General features: G+C 53.1%; 1 protein-coding gene across 1 annotated transcript; it reads left to right on the plus strand.

The window, feature by feature from the left end:
- Window positions 1–4,609: 4,609 nt before the first annotated feature.
- Window positions 4,610–20,433, plus strand: LOC141977615 (ras-related protein Rab-11A-like). Its single transcript, XM_074939148.1, has 5 exons — window positions 4,610–4,750; window positions 15,900–16,095; window positions 16,837–17,030; window positions 18,501–18,581; window positions 18,711–20,433. The coding sequence occupies exons 1-5, from the start codon at window positions 4,711–4,713 to the stop codon at window positions 18,848–18,850; spliced, it is 651 nt and encodes a 216-aa protein (XP_074795249.1). The 5' UTR covers window positions 4,610–4,710; the 3' UTR covers window positions 18,851–20,433.
- The last annotated feature ends 3,271 nt before the right edge of the window (window positions 20,434–23,704 follow it).

A 23,704-nucleotide genomic window follows, 5' to 3' on the forward strand; every position in this document is an offset into this window, starting at 1 on the left:
TGAGCTCTTTACGGGACCTGGACTGGATTGTGATCTCTGGGCAACCTTGGGAAGCTGGAGTCGTGCTGACTTCAGTGGAACAAATCCACAGACACCAGAATCTGGCCCTAACATCACTGAAGTCAGTGGGCCACGTCTCAGCCGGTGTAAACTGGCAAAACTCCGCCCAAGTTATGCCGATATACACCAGCCCAATGGGTTGACTCTGGCTGTGTGCGCCAATGTATCCGAGATCAGACTCTGCCCACCGCCGCTGGAGTTAATGGGGTGACTCTGGATTTGCACGGATGTATCTGAGATCAGAATCTGGCCCAGTTCCACTGGAGCGACTCAATTCGCAAACGTGTATCTGGGATCAGAATTTGGCCAATTGGAGTCTGGGGAGGTGCCTCTGGATTTACACCAGTGTAATTTAACTCATTGGGGCAGATTCTGTGCTGAGACAGAAATACTAAATCCCTGTCACACCTCTCATTCTTGTCTAAACCTGGCTTTTACCTGCCGTTAATCTAACTGCAGCATCTTGTGAACGTCTGAATTCAGTGGGAATTATTTATATGATCGCCAGAGCGGGGCTGGATCTTTTTTACAGATTGTCTCACGAGCAGCCCTGGCGAGGGAGTGTGCGTGATGTGATGGACGATAGGACCTTGACCCAAACATTAAAACATTTAGAGAACGTTTCAAAGACAGCAGTCTGCCTATCTTGACCTCTTGCATATTCCTGGTGTGTTTCCCTTTAGGATCTCATCTAATTTTTCTATTCCCCTTCCCTACCCTCAGGGATGTTAATGGGCAGGATGTGGGGCAAACCTGCAAGATAAGGGGTTTCAGACTGGACAACCAAGTGTCTGTGAGCTCTGAAGTGGCCCTGTAGCACTACTTCCGTCAAGGGGGGCGGTTGTGTCGGGAGATTTCACAGCACACAGCTCTGATTGCAGATCTCAGTCCCCACCCGTAGCCCCACCTCTGCATCCCCTGGGCTCCCCACACACAGCTCTGCTGATGCCCCTCGTCCCAACCCATTCCAGTCCCCCGCTGTTCCAGACCTGGGTTCTCCCAGCAAGATTTTTTTATAGCCGTTGGGGGAGGGGGCTTCATTTATTCCCTCCCCAGTTGCATTTGGTCTACGCAGAAGAAAGAAACTACTTACTTTGCCTTGTGAGAAAACTCTGCCCATGGGCTGAAGGGGAGCAAGAGCTGATCTCTGCTGATGGTTTGGGTAATTCGTCTAGGGCAAAGCCCAACCCCGCCTAAACCCTCCAACTAAATAGACTCAAAGCCGGGCCTTGTCCTTGTGCATCTGCAGAGAGGTGACTCTCACCCTGACTGGGAGAAGAATTCAGCTGCTTTCCCTTCGCTGTATTAGCTCCCCGCAGGGCTCTGGGGTGTGGGGCCGATCCTCAGGTGGTGTCTATCAGCATCACTCCATCGGTCTCAGCAGACCTACCCCACAGCTGCTCGCGACGAGATCTGAGTCAGCCCGAGGCCTCCTTACAAGAGCGAGGGCCCAGCTGCAAAGATCACACACGGACTCATCCGAGTTTAAAGGGAGGGCAGCACGGTCAGTCCCAGAGGGCTGGCCGGGCCTCAGCACAGCAGTCACCCTGCCTCAGTTTCTCACCTGGTTCCAGACCCCCTACCTGCAGACCTCCCCTGACTTTAATCTCTCTTGGCAGAGCTAACAGCAGGCCCTGATAATGCTCAGGACTGGAGGTAGTGACCTGTCGCTGGCCCCTGGTCCAAGCTTGGTCTGCTGAGCCTTTCTGAACCTCTGTTCTTAAAGAAGCCAGGCCTTGGACAGCGGCTGGCTAGCCCTGGGCCCCCCCTCCGCACTGCCCTCAGAGGGGACAGTGAGAGTTTAGCAGCACAGAGCATGGCAAGCAGAGGGCCAAGCGTTTGGGAACTGGAGCGGTAGCTGGGCTTCAGTATTAGCAATCACAGGCCAAGCCCCAGCCCAGGCAAATCAGTCCCCTTGTCCAGGGTCCACCAGACGGCGTCCACATGGCAATAACTGGCCCCCCCGTTGGCACGACTTAGCGCTTTACTGGTCATTTCAGCTGGGAAGCTGAGATCAGACTGGGCCATGGAGACTGAGCGGCCAATTCACCCCTCGAGGGGGTCCTTCCAGAGCATGACGCGGCCACACACGCATGCACAGACACACGCACACGCACAGACATGCACACGCGCAGACATGCACACGCACAGACATGCACACGCGCACACACACAGAGGATGAAATGCTGACTCCATTGAAGTCAATGGGAGTTTTACAATTGACGTCAGGATTTCACGCCTCCTTTCCCTCCCTCTCTACACGCCCGCACCAGGCTGCTGGTGCTTTCCCTTGGCCCCCTGCAGTCCCAGGGCCCAGGTGGCTCGGGCAAGCAATGCGGGTCGTGCCCCATGTCGCTTCCAGACGCTGGCCTGACTCAGAAGGAACAGGGAGGCCCGCTCGCACAGGGGGGATTCTCTGGGGGCTGTTTTGACCCACTCTAAGCCCCCTTTGCACTTCCAGCAGAGCCTGGCGGGGACGGAGAACCAGGCCCAGAACCTCCAGTGCCCCCATCCAAACCACAGAACGCTGCCCCCTCAGAATGCCCCCTGCCATTTCAACGGGAGACAGCGCTGTCCTTCATGTCCTGTCCTAAACTAGCCAGCAGCATCCCTGGCGCGACAGGGCCATGGAGATCGCATCCCTGCAGCGCTGGGAGACTTCATTCACTCATGACTGGCGAGTGTTCTGCCATCCTGCCAGGCCACTGCTGGGGAGCAGGGCCATTCCCGCGCTGAGGACCCCTCTCCAGGAGAAAAAAGGGGGTGCCAAGGGCATGATTTGCACAGAGGCAGCTGGTCCAAAGGGCCTGCAAGTCTGCACTCCACGTCAGGAGACTCTAAGCTCAGACTTCAAAGCCTGCTGGTCAGCCACACGGAAAGTCATGGGTGTTCCCCCAGAGCTCTGGGTAACAGGGGGTCCGACTCTAAGTACCCAAGGGCTGTCCTAGCTCAGAGTTTGCCTCTTTGTTGCCCTCTAGTGGCCAGTGTGAAGAAGTTGATAAGTCATCCGCCGTTCTCAACGAATGGAGCCTTGAGGGCGTCTCATTGTCGCCCTCTAGCGTCTGGTCCATGGAAGAGGTTGAGAGGTTGGCTGCAGCTCCCTGCTTTGAGCTCTGAAAGTCCTGGGTTCAAGCCCTGTTAGCAGCCCAAGAGGAGCTGGTTACGCTAAGGGATGGGGGATGAGAGACTGTATCTCGCCCATGGGGGCTCCTTAGTGTTGGTCTGCTACAGGGGGCCTGAACTGCTTACTTGGCAGGATAGGGGCTGGGGGAGGGAAGGAGGCCAGAGTTTGTACCATAGTTCACTGCATACAGACCCACCTCCCAGGGAGCAGCCATGTCAATCAGCCCCTCCCTAGAGCTGCAGGGACCTTAGCTAATGACACCAGCCTCAGGGGCCCACGATGAGCCAGCAACCTGAAAGTCTGGTCAGATTAGCTGCAAGGCTCCTGGAGACGAGAGCTGGGGCCCTGCTTCCCAGCCAGCCCAGGGGAGCTGGGTTAGAGCTTGTCAATGGAACCGTTCCAAGCCCAGTGGCTTGATTCAGCCTGGCTTTGTGCTGAAATTTTGGGGCTAATTGGAACAAACCCAAAACTTTGGTGAGAGCCACGTGGTGTGTGTGTGTGCACAAGCATTAATGCATGTGTGTAAACATGTGTGCATACAGATGTGTGCATGCACACAAGTATGATTGAGCATGCATGTGTGCATGTGAGTGTGCACCTGTGTGAGTGCAAGTGAGTACAAGTGCAGCCACACAAGTGTGCAAAGCAAGTGTGTATGCAATCACATAAGGGTGTGAGTGAGTGAACATGAGTGTGAGTGTGCAAGTGAACATACAAACCCTGCATCTTGGCAGAGGGTTAGACTACTTGACCTTTGTGGTCCCTTCTAACCCTGTGATTCTATGAACAAATGTGTATGTGCCTGCACATGAGTGTGCAAGTGAGAGGGAGCATGCATGTGTCTGAGCACACACGTGTGCGTTTGCTGCTCCATCGCAGCTAGAACAAAGATCCTCCTAGTTCAGGAGCCATGGGCAGTGAAGGGTCTATGACACACAGACCAGCAGTTCTGATTCCATCCAGCAGGGGCAGTGGTGCACAGATCACTTTATTAACATAGTCACACAAAAGCCCCCTCACCCCATCTCTCCCCCCCCCCCATGTAACTGCGTGTTCAAGACAAAGAGTTAAAGGAATATGACAGACACTGGGTGTGCTTTACAAGTTCTCCCTCAAAGAGGCTGCCAGCTAGGGGAGAGAGCCAGCCTCCCTGCTCTGTCCACCCCATTCATCTGCCTCCTGACCCTCTCCCATCACACCCAAGAGAGAGAGAGGGAAAAAGAGACATGGCTCCTTTAAAAAAAAATCATGCAAGCCCCACCCCGCATACCTGTGCCAGGTGAGTACCTTGCCAGCCTGACCAGCGAGGGACAGCCCCGCCGGCCAGTCAGAGCAGGAGAGGCGGAGAGCAGCAGACCAATGGGTGTGCAGGGAAGGCTTGGTGAGGCCTGCCCTGGGGGGGGGTCGCTGGCCCAGCCCAGGAAATCCCAGAGTGCTGAGATCAGCCGTGCTAGAGTCTGGGGGCAGGGGGACCAGAGCACAGGTGTGCACGGGGAGGAAGCCTCACCTAGAGAGCGGGCGGCAGGATGCGTGGCAAGGATGATGAGTATGATTATCTCTTTAAAGGTAACTTTTCCTCCTGGGGCTTTCTTTGCAACCGGGCTTCACTGCTTCCATCCCTGGGAGGCACCTGCCCAGCCTGGGCTGGGAGATGAGTTATTACCAGTCTTGGCTGCTCTCGGAGATGGCCCGGAACCAGAGCCCGCTGGCTTAGCTACCCTTGGGGTTTGGATCCTGCTGGTCTAACTCTGTCTTCCCCATCCCCCTTCCATGGCCCATGTTTAGATTGCAAGCTCTACGGGGCAGGGAGTGTCATTTTGTTCTGTATTCGTACAGCACCTAGTGCCGTGGTATCTTGGGCCAAGACAGGGACTTCCCAGCGCTACTGCAATGCAAATAATTATCATCCATGATCCCACTTGAAAAAAGCCACCTGCATGGGTTGCTCTGAACCCAGAATCGGGTGTGTGTGTGGGGGGGCATCCCCTTGACTTTATGGCACCTGCTTGGATGGGGGGATGGGAAGAGGGCTGCTCACTGAGGCAAGAGTCCTTTACGACCAGGCGCATTGCAGGGGGCCGGTGGTGGGAAGTGATGGACATTGGTAGCGCTAGTGGCCTAAACAGGGCGTTCTAGGTGCATGTACAAATATATAATGGAAGGACGCCCTGGCCCAGAGAGCGTCCTAGCAGGGTGGGTGGGTGGCTTACTTTATGGAGGCTGCTGGACACTGACAGCCCCTGTGGTTCTCTCTGGCTCCCTCTGGGCTAGCTACCCTGCCCTGGCTACTGGCCTGGGTGTGGGGCATGGATAGTATGTGTGAAAGGGCTGAGGGAAAATCAATGGGGGATGCCCCAGCTGGGCTGTGATGAGGGGGAAACCCCTTGCTGGCCCAGTCTGCTCAATGCAGCCTCCCAGTTCAACCCACATAAACCTCCCCCTGCACCACGCAGCCCCAGTGTCTGAGCAGTGCCCATCCCCTTGGTATCTGCCTGCCCCGGCACCGTGGGCCCCTCCCAGAACCCAGCAGGTTTCACTCACTAGCCTCTTCTGAGCTGACCTGGTGCACAAAGCACAGAGGTGATGCTGGTTTCTTTAAGTGAGTAATACTGAACCAAGTGATGTCACTAACTCTGCTGCAATTGGGAAGGGGAAGGGCTTGTGGCAGGAGCACAGGGCTGTGAGTCAGGACTCCTGGGTTCTACGACTCCCAGCTCTAGTCCCTGGGTGACTTGGGCAAGTCCCAGCAATGCTCTGTGCCTCAGCGTCCCCTTGTGTGCAATGGGAATTATACTGACTTCCCGCAGGGGGATGCCAAGGTTAATGCACTAATGTTTGCAAAGTGCTTTGAGATCCGTGGATACCAGGCACTAGCTGCTGCTGCTGTTGTGTGTGTCTCTGACTGCCAACTCACTGGCTTTTCTTCTATCTTTAAGTTCCAGCAAAGGCTATGGGGACTTAAAAGGCTTTGAGCGTAGATTTTCAACACATTATCATGATATCGCATGTGTGCCACTGTCCTTTTGCTGGATGGAACCAGCACTGCTCCACTCTGTGTCATAGGCCATTTACTGCTGCCAGCTGATGGGGATCCTCCTGTCACTCAGGTGGCAGGCTCTTGTGCTAGAGGACCTGGGTTCTGTCCCCATTGTTGCCATGAAGTTCCATGTGCCTGCCATGGGTCCATTTAGCAATCATCTAGTGGTAGCCAGCCGCAGATGAATGAGGACAGAGAAAGGGTCGGGAGGTAAGGAGAGGCTGGACTGGCAAGATATCATCTACTGATGAATTGAGTCCAGGATGCATTAAGTCATCATGCTCCGCTCCTGATGAGTCACTTCTCTTTCCAAGCACTTCTCTGAAAGGCCATAAATGGCTCAAGCCGCTTGTGCCTTTCAGGTGGTTTCCTATAAAACCAGCAGCTCCTTGCACAGCTCCTGGCCCGCCTCCTGGGCACACCTGCCTCTTGTGAAGTGCTCTTACGGGCAGTGGGGAAACTGACCTAAAGGTGGGAAATGAGAGCAGGATGCCCTCGGCCTGAATCTCCGTTGCTCCACACCTTCACATGGAGTCACTTTACACTGAGGCAAAATGCTGCCATTCCCGAATGGTAGCATTTCACACCGGTGTAAATGATAAGATAGCGGGTGACAGAATCCCTGCTTTGATGAAGAGAGCCTCCTTCCCAGCTCATTTTCACTTAATTGAATCATTTCATGGCTTCCATACACCCTGGCATTTAAAACCCTGGGGTATTTGCAGTACCCGAAACATACGAATCCAATGGAACTCAAACTTCACCCCAATCGCTAGTAAAAGAGTTGGGGATGCCCCACTTCTGTAGATGCCAGTCCATTGAAGGTAAAGGGGATTTGAGGGGGTTCCTTGTTAATAGATGGCGGCAGCATGTAATAGCTTCACAGGCAAGAAATCGACTTGAGCTAAATTGCTATAAACCAGGGTTTTCACTGGTCGACTTTAAAACAACCCCACTGTTAGTTAAGCCTGGGTGTGGACAAGCTCTATGGCCTGATTTTCCTTTACACCCCTCTGGCAACAGGTGCTAAGATATGTAACTGGCCCCATCCCAGTAATACTGGAGCATCTCACCATCTTCAAGGTATTTATCCTCACAACATCTCTGTGAGGCAGGGCAGAGCTGTTATCCCCATTGTGCCACAGGGGGAACAGAAGCACAGAGAGGCTAAATGACTTTCCCAAGGTCACCCGCAGAGTCAGAGCAGGGAATTGAACCCAGGTGTCTCAAGTCCTGGCTCGCACCTTAACCATTGGGACATCCTTCCTCTCTAGGTTTCAGAGTAACAGCCGTGTTAGTCTGTATTTGTAAAAAGAAAAAAGAAAAGGAGGACTTGTGGCACCTTAGAGACTAACCAGTTTATTTGAGCATGAGCTTTCGTGAGCTACAGCTCACTTCATCGGATGCATAGCATGCATAGCTATGCATCCGATGAAGTGAGCTGTAGCTCACGAAAGCTCATGCTCAAATAAACTGGTTAGTCTCTAAGGTGCCACAAGTCCTCCTTTTCTTTTTCCTTCCTCTCTAGGGACCTTACTGTACAACTGTCATCACCGCTCTCTTGTAGGCTCCTTTATGCTGCCAGAGGATTGTAAATGGGGCCTGAATATAAACGAGAATAAGGCACTAAATCTCCATTGTGAGTCTTTCAGGTACTACACACTGGGTAATAACATGAGGCCTCCAGGTTTCTAAAACTGTTTAAGAGAGCTGTTCACACAAATGCTGCAGCTAGCATGCTAGCCATGTGCACACAGACTGACTTCCAGGTACCTCCTCCAAACTCTTTCCTCCTGCAACTTCTGCTCCTCCCTCCAAGTTCTGTGCAGGTTGCTCCACAGGCAGGAAACATCAGACCTGAGTCCGATCTCGGTTACCCCCATGGTGATCGAGTATAACTCCATTGCAATCAGTGGAGTTGCAATGCTTTAAAATCAGTGTCTGTGAGATCAGAATTGGGCCCATTCTCCCCAATTTATGGCAGTTTTTCACTGATGGAATTAATAGGCAGCAGGTTTAATACAAACAAGAGGAAGTCCTTTTTCACACACCGCACAATTAACCTGTGGAACTCATTGCCATGGGACATTGTGATGCCCAAAAGCATAACTGGGTTCAAAAAAGAACTAGATAAGCTAATAAGATATTAGCCAAGAGGATCAGGGACGCAATCCCATAATCCAGCCACTCTAAACCTCTGAGGGCCAGAAACTGGGAGGGGAACACGAGGTGGATCTCTCCAAAATTGCCCTGTTCTGTACACTCCCCCTGAAGCTCTGGTACTGGCCACTGTTTGACCCAGGGTACTGGACTAGATGGGCCATTGGTCTGATCCAGTCTGGCCATTCTTATATTGTTCTGGCCATGCAAAGGGGCTGTGAATTCAGTCTTTCTTCAAATCCTTCTGTCTCCACTTCTTCCTTGGTGCTCCTGTAAGCTCAAGGCTGTATCCATTGTTATCTCCAATGGAGTCTCAAGGATATCCACGGTCCCTGCTACTGAGACTTTGAAGGACACGTGATATTCAGTGCAAAAGGCACTGCAGAGTGAAGGGTAAGGCAGGGTGAATTCTTTGCAGGTTTGCAAGGTGGCTGCAGAATGGAAGTTATTAAAATCTGATTGCACAGAGGTTAAGGCCAGAAGGGACTATTCCGGTCTCCTGCAAAGCACCAGTCAGAGCATTTTTACCCCTTTCTATAAATAATCAAGTGGGACTTGAACCTATAACCACTTATTTTCAAGGCTAGGAAGCCTTCCCTAGACCACATACCTTTTTCATGTGTAGCCTGCTTTGCAGTGCTTTCACTTCTTCATGTGCTCTGCGTGTTGGATGGAATCAGAACTACTATGCTGTAAGTCATGGACCCTATACTGCTAACACCTAGTGGTGATTCTCCTTTAAGTCAGAAGGTAGGGCCTCGATTTAGGTGCCAGGGGATCTGAGTCTATTCCCACAGTTGCTGTGACATTCTAAATGGCCACGTGAACAGCTTGGGGCTTACCATAGTTCCTAGGTGACCTTATAAGCTATTTTCGATTACCTTCTGGACTTCCAAGCTTGTCATATTAATAACCGCATTTGCAACGTACTAACTCGCAGTACTGACATGGGCCTTTCTGATTTCAAACTACTTTGCAAATATAAATTAAACCCATGCTGTAATCGGGGGTCAGAATCATCGTCCGTGGTTCACCAATGGAGAAATAGAGGCACAGAGGCCAGGATCCTGCAACCATGGGGGTGTCAGTGCTGGGATTACAGCTCTGAGTTCCTGGCTCCCAGCCCACTGCTCACACCTCACCTCTGAGGACAATGAGCTAATGTGCCCCAGCGCTCTTCCCTTGCAGCCATATTCTGATAAATCACACTCATGCGCCCCTTTCAGTCTCTTCACTCTTCCCCTATATCCTGCCTTCTCGCCTGTCTCCTTTGCTACTGCAAGCAAGTGGCATGGGGACCTTGAGCAGAGAGACTACAGGCCTCCTGGATTCTCTTCCCAGCTCTGCCACTGACAGGCTGCGTGACCTTGGGCAAGTTGCATTAGTGCCTCGGTTTCCCCACCCGGGAAACAGGCCCAACTCCCCAGGGGAATTGTGTCTCATGCATTTGTAAGAGGCTTTCTGCATGAAAGGTGGCTAGAGAAGTGCAGAGTAAGAGTAATTGTTTTTCACAATGTGTATCCAAAGGTACAAAGCCAGTGACTTGAGTTCTTAGATACACTCCATACTGGCAAAGTCCTCTTAGATGGATGCAATTTATACCAGCACAGCTTATTCCAGCTGCACTTCTTACACACACACACACACACACACACACCCCTGCCAGCACAGCTATGTCTGTCAAGGATCACTCCTACAGACCTCCGACCAACAGAGCTATGCTGGTAAAAAGCCTGGTGCAGCCCAGACCAGACCATAAGTGAGAATTCAGACCTGGAGCTTTCTCCTTTTCCCCACCCAATCTTCTGAGGTTTTACCACGGTGACGCATTTTCCTGTCACCAGGTAGGAAGTTAGGCGGTGACAAATTATGGCAGCGTCAATCCCCAGTACTCCCCCGTGGGCTAGAGACAAACAAGAAGAGTTAGATCCGAGCACTTCTTATACGGCAAACGAAACCAGAGCGGGGCGCTCGGAGCCGTTCGGTGCTTAGGGGACGTGCGAAACCTGGACAATCATCTGAAAGGCACAGGCAAGATGCTGTTCCACCTCTCCTTGGGGCAGAGCGGACCCAAGAAAACAGCTAGTGAAATGGGTATGATTTGGGGGAAGTGATGGTTACAGAGGCAGCTAAAAGAGGCTTATGAGGACAGGAAGGACGGCCTTGTGGTTAAGACCCTAGCCGAACACTGAGAAGACGCAGGGTCAACTCCCTGCTGTGTCGTGGACTCCGTGTGTCAAGTTGCACAGGCTGGGTCTGCACTAGACAGTTGCACTGGAGAATAGTTTTGTTGGCCATCGGCACAGCTATTTTGGGGGTTCACACTGGGCTGCTTGTGCCGCTCGGCTTGGCCAAAACATGTTGCATTGTGAGTAGGCATCCCAGTATCCTTCAGGTGTGCTGCCTTGTGGGAGGTTGTCGCTGTATTGGAGGGCAGCTGCTATGCGTGGTAGGAGACTCGCCCTCCTCTCAGGTGTCCAGAGATCTCACAATCAACCTCTCTGATCTGTACAGTGGGGGAAGCAACAACTTCCCTCCTTTCCAGGGGATGCTCAGGTGCCAGGTGCTCCCCTGCAATGGCATCTACAGCTGTATACACGTCACGTCAACCTCAAGAGTGGCTACAAGCACGGGGAGGCTGGTTGGGAGAAGGGGGCGGGGAGCCCTGGGCCACGTGAAATATTTCTGGGGGCACCCTTGCTCAGTTGCTCCGGTGATGGGAACCGCGGAAGCACCCTACATTGCCATTCATCTTGGCAGAAGACACTGAATATCTAATTCATGGGAAGACCAACTCGATCCCAAGTCCTGTGTGTCTGAGGGCATGTCTACGCTTAACCTAGCATGTCGAGTACGGACGCTGCAGGCCCAGCTGGCAAGGGGATAAATAGCCATGTAGATGTCTTGGGTGAGTACCCTAGAGTGCCATACACACTCGAACCCCGAGGTTATACGTCCTACCCAGCTCTGTACACACCCAGGCAGTGCCTCCTACATCTACACGGCCATTGTTAGCAGCGCAGTGTCGTGCCAGAGCCTTTCCCTGCGGTGTGTAGCTACATGCCTGTGCTCTGCACGCTGCCCTATGTGTAGACATAGCCTGAGAGGCTGGAGGGGAGAATTAGATTCCTGGCTCTGCCACTGACCAGCTGGGTGATGCTGGGCAAGTCATGTCCCCTGTCTGTGCCTCAGTTTCCCCACACACATTTTGCCTTGTCTATTTAAACTGTAAGCTCTCAGAGGCAGGGACTCTTACTGGGGGTATGTATAGTGGGGTCTGCTGTCCCAGGTCGGTCACATCATCTCTTCTTTCCTCAACTTGACCCACCTGTAGCATGGGGAGAGAGCCATCTGTTCAGGCCTTTCAACTAGGCAGAGAGGAAAGGCATGAGCATTACTTCCTTTGGCAGAATCACCTGTTACCCTAGCAGTACCAGCTACTGGAGGAAGCCCCGCGGTTAAGCAAGGGGAAGTGGTACGTTCCTGTGGATGCAAGCTGATTGGCAAATCCCAGAGCGGCCTGCTAGAGCTCACTGACTCCGGTTTATTCCTGTAGTGTCTTCATTTCTGGAGTGACTGTGTGCGCTCTTCTGAAGTGTGCGTGCGGGCTTCGTCACTTCCTGGATACAGCTCCTTGGAAAACTTTCCTGGAAACAGTTTTCCCTTGGAAAATGCAGTTTCAACAAAACCAGAAGGTTTTGGCAAAATCCGATCAACCTGGACACTTATGTTTAAAAAGGCACGTTGAAAATGTCTAAATGCCATGCTAGCAGCGTGGCAAGTTTTGATTTGTCGTTTCAAAAGCACTGTTCATTTTGAAATGTACGTTTTTAGTATCAAGGGTCACAGGCACAATGAAATTTGTTTTGCCCAAAAACATTTCTGATACTTTCTTTCTTCTCAATCAGGAAGGAATCCCCCCCCCCCCCCCCTTCAAGTCTTGAAATTTTTTGCTGGATGGAAAATCTGTTTTCTGGCCAGCTCTGTCCCAAACCACAGGAGGAAGGGACTTGCCCGAGGTCACCCAGCAAGCTGGTGGCAGAGCTGAGAACAGAAAGAAAAGTCTTCTGAATTCCAGTTCAGTGGTCTGTACATTAGGCCATGTAGGCAGTGTGAAATATTCAGATGACTCCTTCTACTTATGGGAACCAGCCTGACCTAGTAGATAAAGCGTTGGATTGGGATTCAGAAGACCATGGGTTATATTCCCAATTCTACCACTGACCTCCTGGTTGACCACAGGCAGGTCAAACCCCTGCTGTGCCTCAGTTTCCCCATCTGTATAATGGGGATAGTGATACTGCCCTCCGTTGCATGCTGGATGAGAGCTAGGTGGTGATATCTAGAGGTCTGATTCTTACTTTAAAGTCCCTTTATGCTGCCAGTGATGTGAATGGCCCCCAGGTTGAGTGAGCAAGGCCAGAGCTGTGCAAAGGGGCCTTAACGTGAATAAGAATCAGGCCCCTGTGTCTGTATTTTTGCTGCCTGATGCTGTCATACCAGGTACAATTCCCACTCCTGATATGCCAAGAAACCAGCCACCTCCCTGGCCTCTATCTAACACCAGACGACTTTTGATTCTGGATTTCCAAAGTCCAGCCCCTCCCAGTTACGTCCTACCTTTAAAAAAAATATTGCAATCATTCATGATGCTTCTGTGCCTTCCAAATGACCTTGCTAATAACAGCAACTCATTTCACACGACAGTAGGTTTCATAGATTGCTGCCATTCACTTGCAGTCAAGCGATTCCCCATGCCCCGGCCCTGTGTTACTTGGTTATCTGGGGCTTATTTAAAAAGAGATTCTAGTCAGAAAAAGTAATTTTTATGAAACTTTCTCGCTGTTCCCTGTGGTTTGGAGTCTGGTCTTCTGACTCGGCAAACAAGCAGTCACCTACCTTGGCACTTCTGGGGATAAAAGGGAGCCCGAAATGGGTTTTCTTGGGAACATAGTAATTTAGAGTGGATTAGACCAGTGAGGAAGAATGGCCTGGTGGTTACGGCGTTAGCCTGGGACTTGGGAGACCAGCATTCAATTCTCTACTTTGCCACAGTTGTGTGACCCTGGGCACGTCACTTGTTCTCGCTCTGCCCCTCAGTTTCCCCATCTATACAGTGGGGATAATAGCACTTCCCTGCCTCACAAGGGGGTTGTAAGGAGAAATATGTTAGAGATTGTGAGGTGCTCAGAGAACGGGAGCCAGATAACCATTTTAGAGACTGTCCCGTGGCCAGTGCCAGAGAGAAGTGCAAGAATTTTTGCCATGACTGTAATCTGCTTCTGATGATATCCCCCACCACCATCCCTTAGCTAGAACTTGGTTCATAGTTCTCAGATGTCTGTCCTTTCCAAAGCTTTCAATCTTCTAACTCTGGATCTTCCTGTCTAACCCTCTGTACAAATGTCGAATCCTTGTTTAACCCTGCTCAGAACTCTTGTAGGTGTGTGTGGAGAAAAGTATTTTCCTTTGTTCGGTTTGGAATTCACCCCCTTTGGGTTTAATTGAATGAACACACATGAACACGAACGTGCGCGCGCACACACACACACACACACACACACACCGCTTTGCCTTGGAGCATTGGTTTGTGGGGGAGACAGAGCAGTTTTGTGTCTCTGGTCCCAAACTGGGTTTGAAGAGCCGGTGGTTGGAAAAATCATTCTCTGCTGAGTCATAAACTGAACAAACTTGATACGGAAACCACAGAGAGAGAACCCCTGGCGCCACTGTTTGTTTAACTGAGGCACTTTAATGCATGGGTTCTCCAGGAACAGGGCTAAGCTGGGACTGGTAGGAAATGCTTTTTGTAACCCACCCTCTGGACATTCAGCACCAAGCGTGCAGGAATCTCTGCTAATTGAGATAAAGTAGCAACTCCATTAGCTGGCAGCAGCAGTAGGCCACTATTCTCTGTGGCAAGAGAGGCCTTTGTCCTCAAGAGGCAGTGTGGTCTAGTGGCTAGAACACATCTAGGACTCAGGGGACCTGGGTTCTAGTCCAGGCTCTAACCTCGGGGAAGTCCCTGTTCTATTGTGTGCTTCAGTTTCCCCATCTGTCTTGTCTGTTTAGACTGTAAGCTCTTCAGGGCAGGGGCTGTGTATGCCATTGATAGCAGCAGTTTCTGATGCGTGTCCGGAAAGAACTGAGGCCCAGCAAACTCATTCCATGCAGGCCACTGACCGGATGGTAGCTGCTCCAGGTCAGAATGTTGGAGTTACACATCAGGGTGAAGTGACCGTGTAAGTAACAGTACACGGCCAGTTGCTGTAAGGTCCCTTCACGCTGCTCTGTGGTATAAATCAGAACCTGACCCAGGGAGACCAGGTGACTCACCCAAGGTCACACAGGGAGTTAGTGGCAAAAGTGGGAATGGAACCCACGTCTCCCAAATCCTAGCCCAGCGCCTTAGCCACAAGACCCTCCTTCCTCTTGCTACTTATAGTGTGCCATCAGATTCCATCCCTGGCTCAAAATTTGCATCGGGTGCTAACTTCTTGCTTTGGGTGTGTCTTATTGGGGGGGAGGAGGCAGAAGATTGAAACCTTTGCAATCTCTCCAGCTCTGGGGCAGGAATTTTCCTGAGACCTGTTTAAAGCCTGTTGAGTGTCTGTGGTGTTATTTAAATGGCCATAAGTTGTTTGGTTCCAATATCCGAGAACAGGGGCTGCTTCTCCCCCATCCCTGCTCTGGGATCACATTTCATAGAATCATAGAACCAGAGGGTTAGAAGGTACCACAAGGGGTCATCTAGTCCAGTGTTTCTCAGTCTTTTCGATACCAGGGATTGGCTGGCTGCCTTTCTAAACTGTGTCAGGGAGATCTCAGGGACTGGCACGGGTCCACGGACTGGTCCTTGAGAAACACAGATAGTCTGATCCCCGGCAAGGCACAAGATTTGTTGTCTAAAAAATGGAATGGTCTAATGTGGCTATTACAACCCAATTAGAATCGGTCCCTTTCAACCCAACTGCTGGAACTGTTGCCTCTCCCCTTGATCCCGGCCACACGCTCCCTGAGACAGCAGCAGCAGACGGGGACGCGTTGGAGTAAGATCGAGGGTCTGACTGTGGACTGCTCCTTGACAAGGTGCACTGGGGGGCCGTGGCTTTATACCACTGGGCTGCTCTGGGGGCCAAAACCCAGCATGAGCAGAGCAGGCCCTGCTGACTTCAGTGGCGCCGGGCCATGGAACGGAGAGCGCTTGGTGCTAATCTGGCAGGATAGCCACGTGGCCAGAGCCCCTAGTGTAGACAGGCAAAGCTGCCGCCCGCTACTGTCTGCACTGGTGCAAAACCTACAGGAAGGGTTTGCATTGGTGTAGCTGCTCAGGGCCAATGCCAGGATAGACTAGGCCCTGAGAGTGTGCTCCAAATTGCTGCTTCGTGCCTCGGTTTTCCCAGCTGCAGAATGGGGACAATACTCGCTCTGCATCAGCCGATGTCAGGTGAGAGTTGAAGATTGCAAGCACCCTTGTGCCCTAGGCCGATTGTTAACCTTGCGCTTTGTGCCTCTCAGTGGTGCTGATCGGGGACTCCGGCGTAGGGAAGAGCAACCTCCTCTCGCGCTTCACCCGCAATGAGTTCAACCTGGAGAGCAAGAGCACCATCGGGGTGGAGTTCGCTACCCGGAGCATCCAGGTGGACAACAAGACCGTGAAGGCTCAGATCTGGGACACGGCGGGTCAGGAGCGTTACCGCGCCATCACTTCAGCGTGAGTAGTAGCATTTCGCCCGAGAGCCTGGGTTGCACAGGCAATGCATCCCTTCAGAGTGCAGCCACTTCTGGGGTGGAACACAACCGCTGTCTAGCACACACAGTAACATAGAAATTGACAGGCTGAATGGGAGTGAAGGTTCAGATAGTCCAGGATGCCATCTCAGACAACAGCCAGCACCTGCTGCTGCTTGGGCCACAGCTCCCAGCCCCCCTTAACTCTCTGTGCTGAAAAGACACTCCCTTCCTTTCAATACAGCTGCTTCCTGTCTCCTCTGCAGTTCCCTCCACAACTGAGCCACTCACTGGCATTTTCTAATCCCGTCCTCCCTTCCCTGGTAGCTGTGTGTGATAACTGAACTGGGCTGGCTGGCCCTTAAAGGAGCAAAGCAGCCTCGTACAAGGCCTCAGTGATATCTTGTGGCAGTGAGTTACACAGGCTAATTGTACACTGAGGCACAGCTTGGTATGTCACCTTGGGCACAGCTGGTAATAGAACCCAGGAGTCCCCAGTCCCCCCCAATCTCTACCCACTAGACACTACTACCCTCCCCAGAGCTGGGACTAGAACCCAGGACTCCCGACTCCCAGGCTACCTCTATTCTCACAGCACAGCAGCTCCCCCTGTGATGCTGGAACGAGCCCCTGTCTGGGCTGGATCCAGCTTGACCTGCTCCACTCCGGCCCCTGTGCCTCCTGCCTCGCCCGTGACAACACCGCCACTCTTTCTCCCACCCAGGTATTACCGGGGTGCGGTGGGTGCCCTCCTGGTCTACGACATCGCCAAGTACCTGACCTATGAGAACGCTGAGCGCTGGCTGAAGGAGCTGCAGGACCACGCCGACGCCAACATTGTGATCATGCTGGTGGGCAACAAGAGCGACCTGCGGCACCTCCGGGCCGTGCCCACCGACGAGGCCAAGAGCTTTGCAGGTACAGGCCCGGCTCCCCCACTCCGGGAGCTGCCCTAGGGCTGCAGAGAGAACAGAGCTGGAATTGCCTCCTGTTTCTCTTTGCTTTACCCACTGGATCGAATGTAGAGCAGGGAGACGGGGCTGGCATCCCGGGAAGGGACAAGGCTGGGGTTCAGTGGGGAAGGGTTAAATGATGGGGGTGATACTCGGGGGGGGGGGGGTAGCAGCTGGCTGGTATGCACGGGAATCCTGGCAAGGTTTGTGTTGCTTTTCAATATTGCTGAAAATGGGGGGGGCGCATGAGGGAGCCAGGGCACCGCCCTCTTCTGGGTGGCCTTGGTGCTGCATAACCGTGTGTCATAGGTCCTCGCCAGTGATGGAGATTCTCCCTCAGCTCAGCTGGGGCCTGGGTGTGGGAGGCCCCAGTTCCATCCCCATTGCTGCCCTGCAGCACTGAGAGGGCCCCGGGTCGTGGTGGGAAGCACAGTCTGTCTGGGTTGTGGCTTTTCATGCCATATTTCACCCTAGAGACTTTCCCAAACCCCAGCCTCTGGGCCTGCCGGCCAGCCCTGCTCCTCAGCATGAGTGGGGGTCGGGGAGCAGTTGTCTGGAGGGGGCTGACGGCCCGGACAAGGGGGCGGGGCTGCTCTAATGCAGATGGAGGTGAATTAGCAGAGGACGTCGGGAGAAGGGCATGGGGGAGGGATGGGGATTGCTCAGCGCCCCCGCCCCCCGTCCATGTAAATCAGCAGCGGGCACCTCCTCATTCACCTGAGGATGTGCCCGGCATCGCAGACATGGATGGATGGAGCGTCCAGAGGGCACTGCCTTCCAGTGACTGGGCACTTGGAGGGGGGGGGGGGCGCTCTGGACAGCCACAGCTGGGGGGGGGCAGGCTCCAGGGCAGAGGCAGAACTAGATTCACCTCTTGGCCTGAACTGGAGGCCGGGGGAGTGAAGGGAATACCCCAGCTGGGGAGCCAGCGGGACAGTCCCATCTCCAGCCCGACCTGGCCAATGAGCAATGGGGTCTGCTGGGCTGTGGGTTGCACCAGTTCCTCTAAGAGAGGCCAGTTAAAGGAGTCAGCTGTGGGTGGATGGGGTCTGTTGAGAGGGGGATCGAGCAGAGGGGCACATTGCAGGGTACCCCCCTGGTGAGTGGGTGTCACAGGTTCCCCTCCCTTCTGCCCCGTGGAGGAGATGAATGGTTATACCCTCTGCTAGGACGCTTTGGCTCATGCTGCTGTTGGCTTGGGAAGTCCCGGGTTTGATCCCCAGCAGGGTGGCTTGTCACACTAGCAGCTGGTTACCGCAGTGCGGGGTTTGGGGAGGGAGCTGAGGCAAGGGCCATGGGGGTGGGCCTGAAGGGATCTAGACCTGGGCTGGATTAAAGGGGGCTCTGTCGGGCCAGGTAAAGGGAACTGCCAGTGGCCTGGGAGTTCTGCTGGGTGTGTCCGTCCGTCTGAACCCTCCGCTTCCTGTCCTTGCAGAGAAGAATGGCCTGTCCTTCATCGAGACGTCTGCCCTGGACTCCACCAACGTGGAGACGGCCTTCCACAGCATTCTGGCAGGTACGGGGCCCACAGCCGCCTGGATCCCGTGGGGTGGGGACCGTGGCCCATGTTGTGGGGGGGAGGCTGGGAAGGGATGAACACGAACTCCCCCTCACCGCCTGGGGTTGCTCTTTCTCCCTCCTGCAGAAATCTACCGCATCGTGTCGCAGAGGCAGATGACCGGGCAGCAGGAGCCGGAGTTTGGGTCCAGCACGGCCATTGACCCTGTCAAAGTCCTGCCCACTCACCAGGAGGGGAAACAGGCTCCCTGCTGCCAGAACATATGATGCTGACGGGAGGCACCAGAGGCAGGCAGACCCCTGCTGTCGTCCCTCACCGGGGCTGCTTCCCTGTGAGGGGGGCGGGGTGTCGGAGCATGTGTTATATAAGATCCTGTCGTTTCCCTGTCTCTTGTTCCCTCCCGCAACCCATGGACTGTTGTACTTAATGTAACTCCTATATAAACGTAACTAGGCCACCACCGTTTCCTTGGGGAGACGGGTGTTATCTATTTGAGATCATCATTTCCTCTGGTATCATGCCCCTCCCTTCCCGCACGCTATTGGATGTATGTTTATATAGGGCCTACTCTAATGGGAGTAGACATATTGTGGGGATCTTCCCTTTGGCCCTACCTCTCCTTAAAAAAAAAAAAAAAAAGACCTCTTTAAAGATCCCTAATGGCCTAGTGCGTGTGTGTGCATTCACACAAGACTCAAAGGGCCCTGACGGCCCAACCCTGCAGGTGTGGCTGCTAGGCAGGCTTGCTAGACAGGTCTGATTGGGACACTGGGGAGAGTCTATTGTGGATCACCAAGCTCTTCTGTCTGCGGTGAGGTGGGCTGGAAGCAGAGTGCGGTTACACCCGTCTTAATCCAGAGTGACTCTGCTGAAAGCCCTGGGGCTGAGCCCCACTGATCTCATGAGAAACACTAAGAGCCCAGCCCAGGTTGGCTGACAGTTTTCTGGTCCTTCCTGAGTCAGGTTAGATTTGAGTTCTGGCGGCGTTAACTCCGGATTTACTCCAGTATCAATGGGATCGGAATCCACGGCCTTTTGTCGCTTCCCAAAGAGAAGGCGCAGGCTGACCACTGACGTGGCAAGTGACTCATGGTTTGCGGTGCCTCCGTTTTGGGCACCCATGTCTGACTGTTTTGGTCCCCGGCTAGAGCAGGATTTCCAGAGGGGCTGAGCATCAACTCCCATTGGCTTCATCCAGCTCTATGTCTCCGTCACATGCCGAGAGCCAAGGGCACCCCCAAGAGGCGGGGCTGTTTCCTGCCAGGAGTGGAGAACCGGCTCTATTCTTTGCTGTCCGAGCAGAGCCTTGGACTCGAGATAAAGGAAGAACTTGATGCTCTTTCCGCCCCCGCCCCTGCTTTAAACTGTGTAGCTGCTGGCTTGGAATCTTAAAGTGGTGTCATTTCATTCCCGCAGCCAAAGCTTTGCTCTCTTCAGCACTGATCCTACTAAAATTGCCCCGTGCAGTCTCGCCCACCCGGAGATTAGCCCCACTCAGCCTTTGGTGTAACTGCAGCTATGCTCAGTTCTATGTGTAGAAAAGGGCAAGCCGGGGCTGCTGGTTAGTTTAAGCAGTGCTAACCCCTGCATGCCCTTGTCTGGATCCAGTCTCGGAAACTGGGTCCTGGTTGAGCCAAGAATGGGGAACTTCAGGGCAAACTTCTCCGGTGCTCTGTCCCAGAGGGTCCTGGGCTGAGAAGGGAGTTTGGGCTGTTGAGTCTGCATGGTCATTTGCCTGTCTGCTGGGGCCACAAACAGTGATGAGCAGGAAGGGGGGTAATTGGTGGTGGCTTATTCCCCCTCCTTTGTCTGCTGTGGTTGGATTGTGTGCAGCTCTGAACCTGGCGCCCCCCCCAAGCTGTGTAAATATCATGGAGCCTTTTAACATCTGCTCTCGACTGTGTCTTGGTTTTTTTTGAATGTGTGTGTGTTTAAAAAAAAAAAAGTTTAAATAAAATATCTAACATCTTTCCCTGTTGCCGCCCTCTCTCTGTCATGGGGTGTGGGACTTCAGCACACACCACCAGGCTCATCAGCGGGGTCAGAACCCTGGGACCTTCCACATTAAAAGCATGAGCCTCGCCTACTCCAGTGGATAACTCTAAGTGGCAGAGGTAGTAGGCTGTTGTCCTCCAGGGGTCAGTGACATGGACTCCCCAGCATAAATGATCTGGGGGAGGAAGAGTTGAGGTTCCTATTTAAAATGGAACGTAGTGGTGGTGAAGGATGCCAGATCGCAAACTCTGTGGGGACTGGCATACGGGCAACACCTTGCAAGAAACCCCCGCCCCCCAGGAGCAAAGCATGCTGTCCTGGAGGGACCCCGGCTAGGGATGAGGGGGGGAGTTCATGGGATTGATCCCAAGCGTTTACAAATCAGGTGGCTGGCCTCAAAAATATTGTGACATCCATTTACAAAATAAGATTATTGGGATGCTCTGTCTTTTGCCTACTGGTCTCTGAGCCTTTAGCTCATACTCCAGTCATGTCTCCAAGCTTTACTCCTCAGCCAGGAGAGCTGGAAATGTATGTTTTTATTTGGTTAAAGGAAAACTGCCATTCTGCTGTAAATCACAGCAAAGCATTGAGTTGGTGCAGTCTCCCCCAGTGCAGGCTCCACAATCAAGCCTCCGTCTCTCTCTGCTGAGGCTGCCCGTGAGGTGGGGTGGTGTGACACGGAGTGGCCTGGAGGCTCATTTCCCCACCTGCAGTTCAGATTCATGTGTGTGTGCCATGCACGTCCCAAATGGCTGCGAACTTTGCTTCACCCCAGAACTGGCTGCATTTCAGCTCCAGGGGCAGTGTGCTGCCGGTGCACAAAGGGCTCTGAACACCCGTCCTTTGTGTCACCCCCATCAACTGCTAAGGGAGGGTGAATGGGAAGAGAAGCATCAAATTGCGAGATGCCCTTGCTGCCACTAGGTGGTGCTATTCGCTGGTTTTAGGGGGTGACAGTGGGTGCCTTTCCATTCAACAGGTGGATTTAAACGCCAATCAATTATTACTGCTGCTTTATCCCCTGTCTAAGAAGGGCCCAGGGGAGCGGTGTGGGGGGAGGGGGGGTGAATGAGCCTTTCACTTCTGCAGCCTGGGGTTCAACTGTGGATCTAAGCTGCTAGGGCAAATTGCACCATTTATCTCAAGTGCCACAGCCGCTTGGTGCATGTTTCCCTGTATTGAACCCCCCCCCCCGTGGTGTGATAGGCAGCCGCTACTCAAGAGTGGCCCCGCCTGGACTGGTGGGGGGGGCTGCAGTACAGGATTGTGGTGGAGCGGCGGTGCCACATGTGAAGGGTGTGGGTGCCGGGGGCGAGAGATCGCCCCTGCCAACGCTCAGCAGAGGCCAAAGTCAGCTGGAGGGAATGCTGGGCTCTAGTCCCTTTCCATCTGCTTTGGTGGTGGGTGTGGGGCCACCCTGTGGCCCAGCATAGGGTGAGGAGCCAGTGGGGTGGAGTGGAATGAGTGGGTCAGTGACCTTCCACCAGAGCCTCTTGAGCCAGGTTCCCACAGCACTTGTTGTGAGTGTTGCTGAGTGCTGGGGTTTTTTTTTTTTTTTTTTTTTTTTTACACTGTGAGTGCATTCCACCCTTGAGGTGGCTGCATTTCAGCATCATGTGAAACAATCCCAGCGTAACGTTACTGTGTGCTCTTAAACAGCCGCCACGCTCCACCCTAGAAGCAGCAGCATTTCAGTGCCAGATGGAGCAATTGTAACCCACGGGGGAACGTGTGTTACAGATCCCCTTCCCCCCCTGTGCTGAGCCACAGCGGCTATCCATAATTATAACTCCCCCTTTTGAGCTGTGGCTCTTCAGCTCATGCTTTCAGCCCTGGAGGTCACCAGTTTGATCCCCGGTGCAGCAGCCAATTCCTTGGCCATGTGGTGTTTGTGGTGCACTTTGGGGCCCTGCCAGCTTTAGATGACTGTCTCCAGGTGGGATATTATTATTATTAGCTAGCATGACTCTGCACTGAGCCCACACACAAAAATAACCCTCCGAGCGGAGCATGGAAGAGGCAATCGCACCTCAGCCACGCACTAAGTGGCTGCAATTACTCGGCCTGCATTGATCACGCTGATGGAGCAGCCAAGTGTTGTCCCCCCCCCCCCACGCACACACACCTTCCTTGCCACCATCTGCCTACACCGTGACTCAGTGCCAAGTGGTGATGTCATCCTAGTCCCCAACTGCTTCGCCCACTGGCGCTGCCAGGGTGGAGACTGGGAGGGTGATGTTATTCTAACACACTGTGACTGGTGACTCATTCTTACTGCATGGAGCTGGGGCAGGTGGGAGACGTGTCCCTCCCCATGGAAAGGTGACTGGGTCACATGGTCAGTGGGAATCTGGCTGCAGCACCGAATTGGTTAGGGGCAGAGCAACTGTTCAGTTTCCCATGGTAAAAGGAGTTTAGGAAAGTGTGTAAAAAATCTCACCCCAGCTTGCCCCAGTCTCTGCCATGTTCTCTTACTGCCAGTCTCCTACAGAGCTTGGACACAGCTCCTCAAAGCTCTCGCCACGCCTGACTTCCATTGATTTTAGTGGAAATTAGACGTCTCGTTACCTTTGAGGATCTGGACCATACAGACTGCACCGCAAAAATACCTCAAAACCGTGGCAGTGCAGCTTGGTGCCCAGCTCCGCCAACTCAGGCTAAAAGGAGCAGTCTAGCGATTTGGGCTAGGGCTGGAGACTGGGTTTCATGACCCTCTCCTGTTGCCAGGTTTCAGAGCCCAGGATCCAGCCTGAGTCTAGATGTCTATGCTGGTATATTTAGCCCACAGCGTGAGTCCCGCAAGCTCGAGTGAGTTGACCCAGGCTCTGAGACTTGCTGCTGAGGGTGGTTTTTTGCTGTGTAGACATGCCCCTAAGGCCTTGTCTATGCCCAAAATTTGCCCTGCTTTAACTAGCCCGGTATAGTGAAACCAGTACAGCCTCACTAGTGTGAACATAGCTATAGTGATAGAAAGGTACTTTATATTGGTATAGCTGTAGGGTAGGAAGCTGTACTGCTGTAAGGCACCTTTTCCTTGTATAACTGCGTCCACATTATGTACTCGTATAAGTATGTTGATTTAAAAAAAATCACATCCCTAACCAGCTTAGTTATACTGGGAC

Source organism: Natator depressus, chromosome 24 (assembly GCF_965152275.1).
Source record: "Natator depressus isolate rNatDep1 chromosome 24, rNatDep2.hap1, whole genome shotgun sequence".
Taxonomy (NCBI): domain Eukaryota; kingdom Metazoa; phylum Chordata; order Testudines; family Cheloniidae; genus Natator; species Natator depressus.